We start from the raw sequence: 16,825 nt of genomic DNA, 5'->3' as shown, positions 1-16,825 counted from the left end.
AAGCTTATATCCTTAATTAACTTTTTAACAATAATTTATTAAATTATACCCTAACTAATTTATAAAAGTTATCTAAGTATAATATCAATAAAATATAAGTCATATCAATAGTGGGCACAGACATTTAATTTCGTTATCAACAAAAAAATATTTAAAAATCAAATTTACAACAAAATAATTTAACAAAATTGTTAGACATAAACATAAATTCAATAGACTAAGATTTATAAGAGATATTCTATACCAACTTTTTTGTACACTAATTTTTACAGTTTACATATTTCTGCAATATATTGGTAGTAGGAAATTGCAAATTTTTTTTTTCATTTTTTTTAGAAAATTTTTGGAAAAAGTTTTTTGAAATTTTCAAGAAAGTGTAAATAAAATGCAAAGGTAAAAATTTAATTTTATTATATTTTAATACTAACACAGGTATCCTATGACAATTCTTAGTGTAATAAGTTATACAGTCTACATAAATCTACAATATAAATTCAAGAAAAAGTAAAAAAATACTTAAAAAAATAATTTGTTTATGTTTCAAAACTTACAAAAAAATAATATGATTGTATAAAACTTTTTATAATGAGTATTTATTTAAAAATTGACCAAATAAAGTTAAAAAAAATTATTTTATCCATAATTGTTCAATAGGGGTTTGTCCAACACTTTTGATAATGTCTTCAATGTGTTTTTGCATATCAGAAGTAACCTCTTTCATTGGCCGAGCTGCATCAACATTTCTCCAATAAGATTTGTCGAAAAGTTTTTGGTAATTTTGTGAAACCTTTTTCTGAAAGTCAGTTTGTTCATATCTTTCTTCACCAAAATCACCCCGTTTTTCGGACTCTGATATTTTGAGATCCAAAAAAAGAACGAGATCAGGTTTCGGTAACCCAATGTCAGGACATTTACACCACTCTAGATTTAGACCCTGAAAATAGCATTATAACTACATACATTTTTTCTAAGTACAACATTGGAGAGTTTTGCAATTTTGTAGTGATGTATAAAGTATGTTAGTGTGGTTGACAATGAATCACAAAATACCTTTAAAAAAATTATAAAGATCAAAAACCAGGTTATCATATTTTTTCGTGTGATGTAGAAAGTACAATTAGCATAGTGAATGTCTATATATACAAGCTAGTACTTTCTACGTCATCACAAACAGGGCTTCCCTTTTCTTTTTTTTTAATTAATTTTAATTTTCTTTTTAAAAGTTGCACAACTCAAAAAGTAGATAAAATTATTCAAAGTGAACACCATTTTTGTGTTCAGTGACACCAACTTTATTAATTTTAGACTTAAATATTGCCAATATAGGATTTCAATTTAAAAAAAAAACATGATAAACCAAATATATATAAAACTAATCAATCAAAAAACTTTGGTTGTCGTTTTAACTTGTCAAACATCCCTTAAAAAATATTTAGCAAACAATTTAAAATATAACCAAAATAATTTGCAATTAATAATAAAAAATGGATATAAGTTTAATTTTCATTTAACTAAAGGTTAAACAAAAAAAAGTTTAGGGTCAACTTTCTTACATAAAAAATAAAAAAAGTTTCGAGATTTGGTCGGAGTAACAGTTGTTACTCTATGTTTAAGTCGCGCATTTGACTTTCCCACATCAAGGATAAAGATATATACAAAAAAATAAAAATTACTTGTTTAGCATGAGTAAAAGCCACCCCAGAAAAAGCATAACGATCAACAATTAACGAAATCCCATTTTGTAGATCATTTAAAATACTTGCCCTCTGCTCCCATCTATTGGCAGAGAATAACAAATGAATGGCATGATCGTCAAGTTCGGTCTGGTTTTGTAAATAATTGCTGATCAATTCTCCGGTTTTTGTGGTTCGATCTACAAAAATAAAGCTTTATTTTAGTTTTTGCCTTATAAACTGCACCGGCAGCGTGGTGTAGTGGTAAGATACACTTGCTGAGGTTGTAGGTTTAATTCCCACCGCTTTCGTGCTGTAGAACCTTGCCCTCAAGTAAGACGCTATAAACGGTATGAACTACTGCTGAGCCAGCACTTAATAAGCAGCATAATTATCGGGCAATTACAATCTATATAATATCCCAAACTACTAAAGACAACTCGAGACTAGGTTGGAGTAACTAATGTTACTCTATGTTTAAGTAGTGCATTCAACCTTCCCACATTAAGATAAAAATATATATACAAAAAAAAACACCAAGTTTATATATACAATTTAAAAAAATTATTTTTTAATAAAGAAACAACCAAAAAAAGTGTATAATTTTTTTTAAAAACTGTAACAAGCTAAAGAAAAACAAATCTAAATAAACATAAACAATTTGTTTAAAAATTTTAAACCATAGTTCACGTAAGAACTGATGGTAAACTTACCAGGAAACCGTAAAGCTTTTACAGAATGTCCGTTTTCTGATAATATTTTCTTTAAAACTTGACATTGTGTCGATTTTCCACTCTTGTCAACCCCTTCTACAACAATAAGTGCTCCTCTATTTAGAACTTTATTCATATTATATTTAACTCACAATACAAGTTAGAATTATTAGAATTTCTAGGTATTGGCGCCGAATTTATAAAGGAAGGGTTTGGTTTTGTGGTGGCATTTTAGACATTTATTATTCATGGCATATTTTAAATCATCGAATTTCTTTGTTATTTATTCCATCTCTTGATTATAACATGTACTGTATAATTTCTTATTACTATCACCTATTTTTGTCTTAACTCGGTTTTTGCAATAATTTTTTTTAAATAAACTGCTTAACAAATGCCACCATAGAAAAATACGAAGTTGTTTACGTTTTAACTCACGTGTTAGATGCACATGTTTCTAATGTCAATAAAAATAGTTGAATTCTATTTTATATATTTTAAAAACCAAGTTCTTATTAAAAACATTTTAAAAAAACACAAAAAGTTATTAATTTTTTGTTAAAGCTACTATTAAAAAAATATTAATTAAGGTTAAATATAAAAATGAGTTTTTTTATTTATAACTATTAATAAAACAATAAATTTTTAAACATTTCAGACCCAAAACTAATATAAAAATGTCAGATTTTGACCTTATACCCCCTCCCATGTTTACAACAGTTCGTGTGAACAACTTGCATGGTGATATTAATTTAATTAAAACCAAATTACAACAAGAAATTAATAAGGTAAATAAAAAAAATTAATTTTTAAACTTAGTTTTACAATACAATAGATTCATTGTTTAAAATGAATGTTTTGTTTATAGTTTTTATGAGTGTAATTTATGTAATACTTGTTTTTTATTTTAATTTTTTTATATATATTTATCCTCGATGTGGGAAGGTCGACTTAATGACCTAAACATAATAAACATAGAGTAACATCAGTTACTCTAACCAAGTCTTGAGTTACCTTTAATAGTTTGGGATGGTATAGATAATTATTGCCCAAAATTCCTGACTAAATTCCTGACCTTATGGGCGCAAAATTCCTGACCTTATGGGCGCTACAACATGAAAGCAGTTAGGATCAAACCCAGGACCTCATGTAGTGTAACAAGTGTTCTGACCACTACACCACGCCGCTGATAAAAATAATGTAAATACAGGACACAAATGGACATAAATTTGAAATATTTACACATGACCAATTAAAAGATGTTTTGGTAATTTCATCACATCACCAACAAGTGGGACCGAAAGGGAAAGAGGTAATTGTGGACTATTTATGTGGAATGGCGGTGCTAAGAGGAGCAAATGTTTATATTCCAGGAATTCTGGCCGCTCCTAAAAGTTAGTTTAAATTTTATTTTCTTTATTTTTTGCATTATGTAAATAAAATATTTATATGTTGTAATTTTTTTTTAAATGTTCTCTTTAAATTTTTTTGTAATTATATGGTCAATTTTTAAACTTTTTTTATTTAACCAAACTGGACATATTAAAATTTACTTAGAAATTCCTAAAGCAAAATTTTTTTTCCAATTTACCAGTATTCAGTCTTAAATAGATTTTGCTGGTTTAATATCTTATAAACCTGGTGCTTTTTTATTTAACTAACAATTGCAATATACTTACATTAACTTGACCACAAAACTTAAACCAAGGGTCTACTTAAAGTCTTAGGTTGTAGTGCCCTTGAGTAAGGCGCTATAAACAGTATAAACTCCTGCTGAGCCAGCACTTAATCAGCAGTATCATTATCGGACAAATTTAATCTATAATATTCTAAACTGCCACAGGTAACTCGAGACTAGGTCGAAGTAACTGATGTAACTGTATGTTTAGTTCGTGCATTCGACTTTCCCACATCGAGGATAAAGATATATACAAAAAAAATAAAAAAAGGTTAATAAATTTTTTTTTAAATGTTTTGTTTAGATCTTAACGAAGATGATTTAGTTTCTGTGTATGCAGACATTAAAGGAAAATGTTTAAAAGGAAAAAGTGAGTTTGATGGAGATAAATTATTTGTTGGGAACGGAAAGTCAGTTGTAAGCAGGGATGATATATTCAAAACTAAAGTGAGCAAAAAATTTGGGGTCAGGAAATTATTAAAAAAATTGCTTTATTTTTAAAGGAAAAAAAAAAGATTTTAGTTTGTTATGGTATTCATATGTTTAAAGCTTTAATTTATTTTGATTTAGTATACTAACTGTTGTTATACACAATTTTTCAGGGTAAAAATTTAGTCGGTGGTGTAGGAATAATAATGACAGAGGTTGAATGGTCTGCGCCGAGTCTTAATAATATTTTAACCAATAAAATATTTGCACAGGTATTATAAATAAAACACCGCCACTTGCTACACCACACATGAGGTCGTGGGTTCAATTCCCTTTGCTCTCATGCTGTAGCACCCTTGAGTAAGGCGCTATGAACGATATGAACTCCTGCTGAGTCAGCACTTAATCAGCAGTATAATTATCGGGCAATTATAATCTATAATATCCCAAACTGCCACAGGCAACTCGAGACTGGGTCGGAGTAACTGATGTTACTCTATGTTTAAGTCACGCATTCGACTTTCCCACATCGAGGATAAAGATATACAAAAAAAAATAAAAAAAATAATAACCATTGGAAACTGCAATTGTTATATGATTGTAAAGAGCTATAACTTCATGTCTCACACCTAGCTTAAATATACTAATCACAAACTGGACATTTACATTATTAGAATTTTGTTTTATGTTTAAAAAAGTTAGGCTTACAATTTTAAGGGATCTTTTATATTTAAAAAAAATTTAAATTTATACCAAGCTTTAATAGGAATACATTTTTTTATTATACTAATCATATATTGACCACTTTTTTTGATAAGAATTAGGTTTACCTTAAATAAATAAAATGCCTAAATTTTAAAATTTAAATTTTTTTTTAGAATTTGCCGTCCATAGTTGTGGGTCATGTTCTTAACCCTAACCCTGGGGATAAAGTCCTCGACATGTGTGCCTCCCCAGGGGGGAAAACCCAACACCTGTACGCACTCATGCAGAAACAGGGACACCTAGTGGCAATAGATAGGTCGGAAAATAAAGTGAATTTAGTTCGACAAAATTTAACAAATTGGTTTGGGGAATTAGGAGAAAATGTTGAATTATTGGTTTCAGATTCAAGAAAAATTTGTGGGGATAAAAAAGGTATTTTTGTTTTTTATTTAAAGAGTTTTCATTTAATTTTATTCTGGCATTAAAGTTTTTTTTAATTCTATATTGAAATAAAAAAAGATCTAATTAAAATTTATTTAAAAATTTTTTTTTTTAGAATCCAAAATTAAAAAATTTAAAGTGAATTATTTTGATAAAATTTTACTCGATGCGCCATGCAGTGCATTGGGTCAAAGGCCAAAGGTCATAAACTGTGTTAATGACATCACAGAAAAACAGTTGTCCTCATATCCTATATTACAACGACAACTATTTGCAACAGTACGCTACTTTGTAGAAATATTTTTAACATGTTGTGCTTTACGAATACATTTTTAGTTGTCAACTAGTTAAAAACAAACTAAATAATATATACTTATCTTTTTTTGTATATATCTTTATCCTCAATGTGGGAAAGTCGAATGTGCGACTTAAACATAGAGTAACATCAGTTACCCCGAACATGTCTCGAGTTGCCTGTGGCAGTTTGGGATATTATAGATTATAATTGCCCAGTAATTATGCTACTGATTAAGCGCTGGCTCAGCAGGAGTTCATACCGTTTATAGCGCCTTACTCAAGGGCGCTACAGCATGAGATCAGTGGGGATTGAACCCACGACCTCATGTGTGGTGTAGCAAGTGTTTTTACCACTACACCACGCTGCCGGTCTTTATTTTAAATGTGGAAAAGTTAACTTATTTGCCTTAACTTTCCTAAATGGCATATGCCAGTTTTAAATATTGCTTGATAACTTGACAAAAGTTAGAACCATTTTAAAACACAACATTAAGAGTGACATGTAAGTTGTGGGGATTGAACTTAGAACCTCATGTACTAAAAACAAGTTTTAACCACTTTACCATGCTTTAAACCTAGTCTATAAGTTACAATAGAAAAAAGTGTATCAAAATTCATAAAAATTTTTTAGGCAATACATTTATTAAAACCTGATGGGGTGTTAGTGTATAGCACTTGTACAACAACTAAAGAAGAAAATGAGGGAATGGTGGAGTGGGCTTTAAATAATTACCCAAACCTCACTCTAAGTAAACAGGTAAGCAATATATTTAGGTAATTTTTTTTATATATAATTATTTATCCTTAATGTGGGTCGAATGCGTGACTTAAATATAGAGTAACAACTGTTACCCCGACCCAGTCTTAAGTTGCCTTTGGAGATTTAGATATTAGTGATTATAAATGTCCGATAATTATGCTGCTGATAAAGTATTAGCTCATCAGAAGTTTATAGTTCCTTCTTAAAGGCACTACAGCATGTGGGGATTAAACCCATGTTCTCATGTAGTGTAAGAAGTGTTCTGACCCAAATATACAAACATTGTTTCTATGGTTCTGTTAAAAATTATAAATAGTGTAAAACTTTCAAAAAAAAATAATGCCCTTCTTAAGGGCTGTTTTTTTAATCAATTAGGTCATATTATATCTAGATTGTATATAGATTGTAGTTAACTTAATGAAATTTAAATTGATTATAGGATCCACATATTGGCTTACCTGGCAGATCCAGTGTTTCCAAATTAAAACAAGAACAATTAAACTTACTTCAATTCTTTAGTCCCACAAAAAGTGATCAAAATTTTAATGTAAACACTGATACTATTGGATTTTTTATTGCAAAATTTGTTAAGGAAAGTAAGGATATGTAGCAAAAAAAATATTGTTTATTCAAATAAATTACAACAATTTACTCGAAAATTAATTTTTTTTAATTTTCAATTATTTTTTTGAGTTTTATTGTCTTGTACTTTTATATTATCACATCATCAAAGTTGACTGAAAATTTAAAACTAGACAAAAACTGTTAAAACATCTGATTTTAACTAAAAATGTTTTTATTTTGTATAACAAAAAAATCTTTGTTTCAAAACAGTTAAAATATATTTGATTTTTAAAAACTTAAAACATGATTCAATTAAAAAATATCAATTATTTTATATTATTCATTACTTATTTAAATTTTACCAATCAAATATTTTATATATTGTAACCAAATATTAAATCACTAACAGACAAAAATGAATATTAAATTATCTTTACAATGTTAATCCACAATTACTTATATTTGATCATACCAAAGTAACTAACAAAAAGTATTTAATATTACTCTAGTAAGAAAAAATTTAAGTGCTTTTTGGGAAGTGAATGCTGTAACCTATCTGTTATAACACTTTTTTTTAATTTCTGAAATTCTAGACATACCAAACTTAGTTAGGAGTAAAACTTTTAAATTTGCAAATACAAAAATAAAGATAATTTAAATATACCAATTTTAAATTAAATAAACATTTTATAGTATATTATAGCAAATTATAAAAATGTCCTAAAATCGGTAATTTTTGCTACCTAAACCCTTAGTAAAGTTAAAACAATGAAAACACATTTTTAGCCTGTTAATAAAGATAATCAACTCTTAACAAAGAAGCCTAGAAAAGGAGTTTAGTAATACAAATATAAGATATTATATGATTAGAAGAAAAAGTGCTTCATGTGGAAAATTACAGAAATTCATTGAATTGCGGAAGCTTTCTTTTTTCTTTCGGCGATCATGACATAATAAGGGTCCTCGCTTATACTTTTTCTTTATAAATAAAAGTTAAAATAAAAATTTTTATAATTTGAAAACAGTTGCAGGAGCTCTAGGAGCCTCACTCGCTGCTTTTTTTTTTTATATATAATTTATCCTCGATGTGGGAAAGTCGAACAAGCTACTTAAACATAGAGTAACATCAGTTACTCCGACCCAGTCTCGAGTTGCCTGTGGCAAACTGCTTTAGGCAACTTGAGACTGGGTCGGAGTAACTGATGTTACTCTATGTTTAAGTCGCGCATTCGACTTTCCCACATCGAGGATAAAGATATATACAAAAAATAAATTAATAAAAAGTATCAACAATATTTGAAGCAATAAAGTTTACCTAATACATCGGATCCAATCATCCTTTTCAGCTTTTGTGGCAGCAGACATCTTATAATTGGTATGCTTACCTAAACAGTCAAGTAACACAACACTTCAAACATTTTAAGAGGTCCTACAACTAATAAACATAACCACAACGGATTCTACCTTACAATAATAACATTGGGACAGTTTAAATCAGTGGTTCTTAACCAAGGAGGGCATCAGGTATTTCTAAGGGGGGCAAAGCACTAAATCCAAATTTAAAAAATATAGTGCAAAAAAGTTGATAAACAGATCTTGGCACAAAAGTTTATGTAGTCATTAAGGTAAGTATAACTTCGTCAGAAAGAGTTAACTTAGAGTAGTCATATTACTGCAGTTAATTAGATAAATCGACAAAAATACATTTTGTACGTATAAAAAAATTGAGAGAAGGGGGCTTGAAAGGTATTATCAATACTTAAGGGGGGCGTGGTTAGAAAAAGGTTAAGAACCACTGGTTTAAATTATCCCCTTTTACCAATGAGTTAAATATATATGTGTTTTAATGTAGTAACAGTTTACTGTGCGTCTTCAAAAATTTAAAATTAGGTTTGTACCTTCTACTACTCTTCCTTCCGAGTCAGTTTTTGCAGCTTTAATCGTTTGCACCTGAGCATCTTCGGGTAAATACATCTCAAAGCAATGCTGTGAAACAAAAGTTAAATTTTTTGGACGATAAATACAGCTGTAAAAATAAACAACGTAGGATTTTTTGATTGGGGAAATATGTGATGTGACATTTTTGTGCTATCAATAAACTTTTTGGCTCGAAACCCAAAACTTTTTAACTTATAGTTCGCCACAACTTATAGTTCGTTATTGGCTTAAAATAAGCAGTAATCTATATATAATGAAACTCTGTATATGTTCGCCCAATATATAGACCCAAAAGTTAAATAAAACTGCCATTGTGATGCATGGGTAGAAAATTCTAGACAAATTTCAGTTACTAGTTGTGAATATATTATAAAAATTAAAATAGCATCTAAAGGAAGAGCTATTGATTAGTAAAATATAAAAAAAATTTATATTCTTTTATAGTAATTCGATGAAATCTTGAAATAATTTAACGAAATTTTATTAAAAATACCAACTTAAATTTTTTTTTTGTATATATTTTTATCCTTGATGTGGGAAAGTCGAATGCGCGACTTAAACATAGAGTAACATCAGTTACTTTAACCCAATCTCGAGTTTCCTTTAGCAGTTTGGGATATTATAGATTATAATTGCCAGGTAATTATGCTGCTGATTAAGTGCTGGCTCAGCAGAAGTTTGTACCGTTTATAGGGCCTTACTCACGGGCGCTACAGCATGTGATCAGTGGGGATTGAACCCACGACCTCATGTGTGGTGTAGCAAGTGTTCTTACCACTACACCATGCTGCCGGCTCAATTAAGGATAAATATGAACTTACAGGTTTTCTTTGTTCGCCAACTTCTCTTACTTGCAGATTTTCAAGAGGAATTATACCTTTTGGTTCCTTGTCCTAAAATAAAAAATGAATAAAAAGAAAAATTTTAAAAATGAAAAATATTTAATAATTTTTTTTTTCTATTTTTGTCTAATAACTAATAAAAAAAAGGGATATTTTTGAAAACAACTAGAATACTATCAACTTACTGAAGTATATTCGAAATAATAAAGACAATTATCGGTCAATATAAACCACCTTCTTTTCCATGTCTTATATCTTCCCCCTTTAAAATAATGTTTTTTTTTTGTTTTAAAAAAATCCAAAAAAATTTTTGTTGTAAAAAATTTTTTTTTTTAATTTTTGGATATGTTTAAATTCTTTTAATTCAATCTGTACATTGTTTATATTGGTTATACCTTTTTAAATTTTTAACAAAAAAAATATGCCAATAAGTTAAGGTAAAAATATAAAAAGTATGTTAAAATAATATTTATGAAAACAAAACATATAAAGTGAGAAATTTTGACATAACAAAATCAAAACAAGCAATGTTTATGAAACCATGCTTACTCATAGGTTACATAATTTAATAAACATTAAAATAATTTGGCTCATAATTTAAAAAAAAGTTATAGTCAATGAAGGTAATTAATGACAGTTAAAATTTGAAGGTAATTATTGGACATTTTTAATCTTAGAATTTTAGGCAAACGTGTATAGATAGACTCTAAATAGTATTCTTTTTAATAATGAATGATAACACTATCTTAGGAACAAAAAATATTTGATTTAAAGTTTAAAACAAAAAAGTTATGGCCAAGTTTGTCAAAATCGTCCAATAATTACCTCCATTGACTATAAATATTTTTTTAAAGTTTTTTTTATTTAAAAAAAAAACGAATGGTTGTTATTTATTTTATTTAGACTTTTGCAAATTGTATTTTTTTTTGTCGTATGACTTTATTTAAAAATCTTTTTTAGTTTTGTAAACCTTAATTTTTTGATACATGCTTATATATTAAATTAACTAACGGTTGATGTTTACTTTAAAACATACAGAATTAATGGATCCAAAATGACCAAAACTATATTAAATGCATGCTTTATAGCTAAGCAAAAAGTCAAATTAAACTAATAAGTTATTTTTAAAAAAATTAACATGTTAGTAAAAAAAAAATTAAATCATTGTTTAGTTAATATATCACCAAGATTTTTTCTATTTTTAAAACACTTTTGTTACGGAATTACAAACAGAATAACAACACTTAAAACGATGACATAAAACCAAAATACTTGATTAGAACAAAAAGTTGATTTTGACAAAAACAAAGAAATGTCGTACCTCCTATGTGTTTGAATCCAACCAGACAAAAAATTGAATAATTTTTGTGAATAAAATAAATTCATGGTTGTTGATATAATGATAAATAGGGTATCTGTTTAAAACTGTGAGCACAAAGGCCCAGGTTTGATTCCCACCGCCAGTACGTTTAATTTATTTTAAATAATCATAGAATTATAGTATCTCACATATTCAACAAGAATATTAAAGGACCAAAAATATTTTAAACTGATTTTTTTTTAAATTGGGAATTATAATTAAGATTTTTATAAAATACTGCAAAAAAATTGCTTGATAAAAATAAAAGGGCTCTAAAAAAGGCAGAGATGCATTAAAAAGTGTATTTAATGAGGTAAACATCAAATAACTTTTGCTGGCAGGGCATAAAGGGAGAATTATTAAAAAATAAACATTTTTTTTACCTTGTTTTAGTAGCCACCCTTCCTTATCGGGATTGAAAAAAGTAGCTGTTAAGTCATCTCCATCTTCTGGGATTTTAAACGGATCTTTCTTAATGCTCTCAAACAAAGTCTAAACAAAACGTAAATGTTAAAAAAAACTGAAGTAACTTATTACCTAAAACAAGTTTAAAATTTTAGAACAAAATTTTATTATTTTTATAAAGCAGTTCTTGAAAAAATTTTGTTTTTTAGAAAATTTAAAAACTTTTAACAACAATTTTAAATCAGAGTTAATGATATTACATTTTTAAAGTAGTTACTGAACAATTACTTCTTTAAAATATCAAAAAATTTAAATTAAAATCATAAATATTACAATTTAAAGTTAATTACTAAAAACAGCTTAAAATAAATAAATAATTTTTTTAATAAACAACAATGTAAAAATTCTAATTTTCAAATATTATTACATTTTCAAAGTAGTTAACAAAAGAAAACTTCTTCACAAAAATTCCTAATATTTAAATTAAAATAGAAGTAAATCTAAATTTTGAATATTACAGTTAGTAGTTCAACGGGCAAATCTTTTCCATCGTTTATTCCCCGGTTCATGGCAATAAAACGCTCGATGGTTGGTTTGTCTTTAACACTAGGGTTATGTAGACTGGTGTTCAACATTATGATCGCAAATGAAAGGACGTAGCAAGTATCTAAAACGAATAAAAAAATTTTGTTGTTTCATATTACGGATCACTTGCATTTTTGATGTTTGTGAAAACTGAGGACCGCAATGTATAAGAGAGAATTAGCTAGGACCGCAAAGTACAAGAGAAAATTAGCTAGGACTGTAAGAAACAAGAGAGAATTAGCTAGAACCGTAAATTACAAGAGAGAATTAACTGGGAACATAAAGTGCAAGAGAGAATTAATTGAGACTAGAAAAAGACAGCATTTAAATAGCCTACCATATTACTATTAAATTAGTAAGGCAATTACTCTAATTTTGATATGGTTATTCAATTTTATTTAACAACAGCACATATATATAGCAAATAAAATATATATTTTTAATTTAAAAACAAAAATATCAACAACTTTATACAACATATCAAAAACAAAATTAAGATTGAAATATAAAACAAGTAATTTGGTGTAAAAAAGTGTTTAATATTTGTACATATAAAACATTGCATCTATTACAATTTAACCTATTAGTACCGTCCCTTAATATAAGAATGGACTTACCAGTATTACTGAAGACTCCTTTATTGCATTCACAATATCTTGCTGCAAACGCTTCCATCATTCGATCTATTTTTTGGGCCTCTCCAGGTAGGCGAAAACTCCATAAAAATTGTCTTAAACAAAGAGTTTGATTTATTAACACTTAGAATAAGTTGCAATAGTTAAAACATGAAACTATACATAAGCTTATAATATATCAAAATTGCAAGTATATATATATATTAGGGATGGGCTGAAATCCAAATTACTCGGATTCGACGAGCCCGAGTATTTTGTCGCAATACTTGGCCGAGTCCGAGTACTCGGTTATGACGTCATTTAAATGTATATAACTGGTTTTGAGAATCTTTCTCGCATAATTTTAAAACTGCAAAATTTGCCAAAAAACACGTATTTATGGATTATAAAGTGTTTAACGTTGGCAAAACTACTAACCGCTGATAGCAATATCATTTTAAGTCCAAACAAAAAAGTAAGTCTTAAATTTATTAAGCGTAAAATTTTACTATGTAAAAAGTGTATTTGTTGCGCAATCGTTGCTTAAATAATGTGATATAATTGAGAGTAGATTATAAATTATTTAAAAAAGCCGAACTTCGTGTTTTTTTATGTTTAGTAAATCGTATACGATCTTAAAGGACAAATTATTATTCGGCGTCCGAGTACTAAAAAATGCTCGACAAGCACAAGTATTAAAATACTCCTAATACTCGGGCCGAGTACTCAGACTCGGATTCGATTGGCCCGTCCCTATTGCAAGTATATATAATTTTTTTATAATACCTAAGTGATATATCCAATATTTTCCCTGCAAACTGATGCAAATTTACAAACTCAGTCAATACTTCAATATTGAAGTCATTTCTGAAATTTAAAAGTGATTAAACTGTTAATTTTTTCTGTAAGTCAAGTTGAATTGCCATACAAATTTCAAACGTAAACAAACAATTTTTAAATTTCTATTAAATATTACACTTGTTTTGTGCTTGCAGGTAATATTAAAGTCATATATTAGCGATATTTTTATACTTAAAAATTAATAAAGTTAGTGTCACTGAACACAAAAATGATTTTAACTTTAAATAATTTTATCTACTTTTTAAGTTATATAGCCTATACAACTTTAAAAAAAGGAAAAGGGAAGCCCTGTTTGTGATGAGGTAGAAAGTACTAGCTTGTATGCATTCACTACGCTACTTAGTACTTTCTACGTCACACAAAAAAATATGGTAACCTGGTTTTTTATGTTAATCATTTTCCAGTATTTTTGAAAATTAAATTGTAACAGACATTTTTTAAAGGTTTTAAAGCCATTTTGTGATTCATTGTCAACCATACTAACGTGCTATATACATCACTTACAAAATTGTAAAACTCTGTAACATAACACTTTAACTATTTTTACATCGTTTAAAGATTTTTAAGCAAAATACCTTTCCCCCAGATATTCTCCGATAGCAGTTTTATTTAAACAATCTCCTTTGAATAAAAACTCGGCAATTGCTTTAGGATTACTTTCAATTAATCCATGTTCAACGAGTGAAGCTATACCCTTAAAACACACAACAAAAAACATTTTTAAAAAAGTTCCGTCGATTTTAATTGTGGTAAAATTGTAATAGTAGACGGACAATATTTTTTGTTGGAATTATATCAAATATAACAACAAAAAAACAATTATTTATTTAATTTGTAGAAAAAAGCATTTAATTTTATGTTTTTTAATTTAAGGTTATTGAGTAAGAATGGTATATAAAACGTTTATATACAATGATAAAATCTAAAGTTTAAAATGTTATTTTTTTATGTTACGATTGGGCTTATTTAAAAACAAATTAGGATATTTGTATCAGTAAAATACCTTCTTTGGATCGGTGTTAAATTTTTTTCGTCCATCTAAAAACTGTTTTGCATGAGTTGTGTTTTTCCTAAAAAAAAAAAAATTTTAAATTAAGCAAAAATTAATAAAAAATTAAATCGTTACCATAAAAGTTCATTCAATAAAAATTGAAATGTTAAAACGACAAACACAAAATCTTACTAAATGCCTAATAATGTGCAACTTACAAAAAGTATTAAAATCCTTCTAATATAAAACTGAAAATATTAGTTACTAAAACATTGGTTTAATTTTATTTAACGCTGTCATAAATCTGCATTGAGGACTTGTAAAAATGTAAGGACTTTTTAACTTTTCAAGGATCCCTTGTATTTTACGATTTTTATTAAAACTCCTGTATTTTGCAGTCCTAGTTAATTCTTTCTCAGTCTTTACAAACCTACCTAAATTCTTTCTGTACATTACATGCCTAACTAATTCTCTCTTGTACTTTACAAATTTAAGATTTTCCAGAACCGTGTTTTTTTTTTTGTATATATCTTTATCCTCAATGTGCGACTTAAACATAGAGTAACATCAGTTACTCCGACCCAGTCTTAAGTTGCCTGTAGCAGTTTGGGATATTATATAGATTATAATTGCCCATTAATTATACTGCTGATTAAGTGCTGGCTCACCAGGAGTTTATACCGTTTATAACGCCTTACTCAAGGGCGCTACAGCATGAGATCAGTTGGGATTGAACTCACGACCTCATGTTTGGTATAGCAAGTGTTCTTACCACTACACCACGCTGCCGGATAATATTAAAACGTTGTTATGTACAAGTGATCCCAATAAAACAGATTTATTATTTTAAAAATATTTTTTATCATTTTTAATTTTAATAATAAAGTTACGAACTTTTCTTCCGATTCTTCAACTTGTTCAATTTCTAAATCAGCATCTCTTATATCTTCTTTTAATCTCTGAAATATCAGAGTAATTGCAATATAGAAAAAGTGTATTTATATATAATGTCATTTAAAAGTTTATAACTTGAATTTTTTTTTAAATGTAAGGGCTAAAAAACTAACCCTTAACCCAGTCTGGAGAGTAGGGCAATTTTGACGAGATCTTGTGCGTGCAAGCGTAAAAAATGGCGTGAAATGGCATGCATGTACGCGTACTAAAATTTTCAGTCTTCGCGTGATTTATTTTTGCGTGTTTTTACTTAAATTTGGCTTAAATATGCTACCACGAGGCGTCAGTATTGCGCATGTGCAATTTTTTTAAAAACAAGGCATGCAAAACTTTTCAGTAGTTCATTTTTTTTACCGAAAAAATTCTCATGCGTACATGCTGCCCTACTTTCCAGACTAGCCCTTAACTCTTTATTAGGTTAAATATCACATTATAAACAATGGTCCCAAAAATGTAACATATAGTTTGTAAATTTAGCTTTTTACAACGTAAGTAAATTTAAATTGCATTAGTTTTAAGCATATAATTTTCATTATTGACATTGTAATATTAAATTGATTATTTGTAACCTGTATTTCTTCCAACAAAGATTCTTTTTTTCTCAAAATTTCTCTTAAAATCTCGCTGTCAGCTTCATCCAATTCTGAAACTAAAAACAATCAATTTTATTTTAGTAAAACATAAAAAAATCGTTTCTAAAAACTTATATATACTAAATATTGTTATAAAAAATACAAAATAAGGTTTGATTAACAACAGATAAGTATATTATTAACTCACATAATAATTCATTTTGCATTTTCATTCTCTCACTAAAAATATTGTCAGACAGTCCGATCGTCCGTAAATCAGAATATTTAAAATCACTGTCAGACAGTCAGAATCTGTGAGTTGACAGTCTGACAATTAAATATAACTGATAAGCTTTTTCAGTTTAGTCCTTATGTTTGGTATCCAGTTTATTTTACTTTCTAAATAAACTTTTTAATTGTTAATAAATTATACGTTGTATTAG

At 27.9% G+C, this 16,825-nt stretch overlaps 3 protein-coding genes across 3 annotated transcripts; 1 reads left to right on the top strand and 2 right to left on the bottom strand.

The window, feature by feature from the left end:
• Window positions 1-308: 308 nt before the first annotated feature.
• LOC145743074 (thymidylate kinase-like) lies at window positions 309-2,545 on the bottom strand. The gene is made up of 3 exons (XM_082560956.1): window positions 2,387-2,545; window positions 1,674-1,873; window positions 309-934 (listed from the first exon to the last, which is right to left on the bottom strand). The coding sequence occupies exons 1-3, from the start codon at window positions 2,520-2,522 to the stop codon at window positions 629-631; spliced, it is 642 nt and encodes a 213-aa protein (XP_082417082.1). The 5' UTR covers window positions 2,523-2,545; the 3' UTR covers window positions 309-628.
• A 508-nt stretch (window positions 2,546-3,053) lies between these two features.
• LOC145743273 (tRNA (cytosine(72)-C(5))-methyltransferase NSUN6-like) lies at window positions 3,054-7,416 on the top strand. Its single transcript, XM_082561197.1, has 8 exons — window positions 3,054-3,174; window positions 3,597-3,780; window positions 4,369-4,511; window positions 4,667-4,765; window positions 5,372-5,630; window positions 5,755-5,918; window positions 6,568-6,693; window positions 7,136-7,416. Exons 1-8 carry the CDS (start codon window positions 3,064-3,066, stop codon window positions 7,304-7,306), a joined length of 1,257 nt encoding a protein of 418 aa, XP_082417323.1. The 5' UTR covers window positions 3,054-3,063; the 3' UTR covers window positions 7,307-7,416.
• Window positions 7,417-7,653: 237 nt separating this feature from the next.
• Window positions 7,654-16,824, bottom strand: LOC145743274 (cytohesin-1-like). Its single transcript, XM_082561198.1, has 14 exons — window positions 16,591-16,824; window positions 16,380-16,459; window positions 15,751-15,815; window positions 14,869-14,935; window positions 14,441-14,559; window positions 13,791-13,871; window positions 13,008-13,120; window positions 12,324-12,472; window positions 11,784-11,892; window positions 10,226-10,302; window positions 10,020-10,091; window positions 9,159-9,246; window positions 8,576-8,645; window positions 7,654-8,238 (listed from the first exon to the last, which is right to left on the bottom strand). The coding sequence occupies exons 1-14, from the start codon at window positions 16,613-16,615 to the stop codon at window positions 8,166-8,168; spliced, it is 1,188 nt and encodes a 395-aa protein (XP_082417324.1). The 5' UTR covers window positions 16,616-16,824; the 3' UTR covers window positions 7,654-8,165.
• Between the last annotated feature and the right edge of the window lies 1 nt (window position 16,825).

Source organism: Corella eumyota, chromosome 2 (assembly GCF_963082875.1).
Source record: "Corella eumyota chromosome 2, kaCorEumy4.1, whole genome shotgun sequence".
NCBI lineage: Eukaryota > Metazoa > Chordata > Ascidiacea > Phlebobranchia > Corellidae > Corella > Corella eumyota.
The sequence above is the reverse complement of the archived record's forward strand: the minus strand, read 5'-3'. Positions and strand labels throughout refer to the sequence as shown.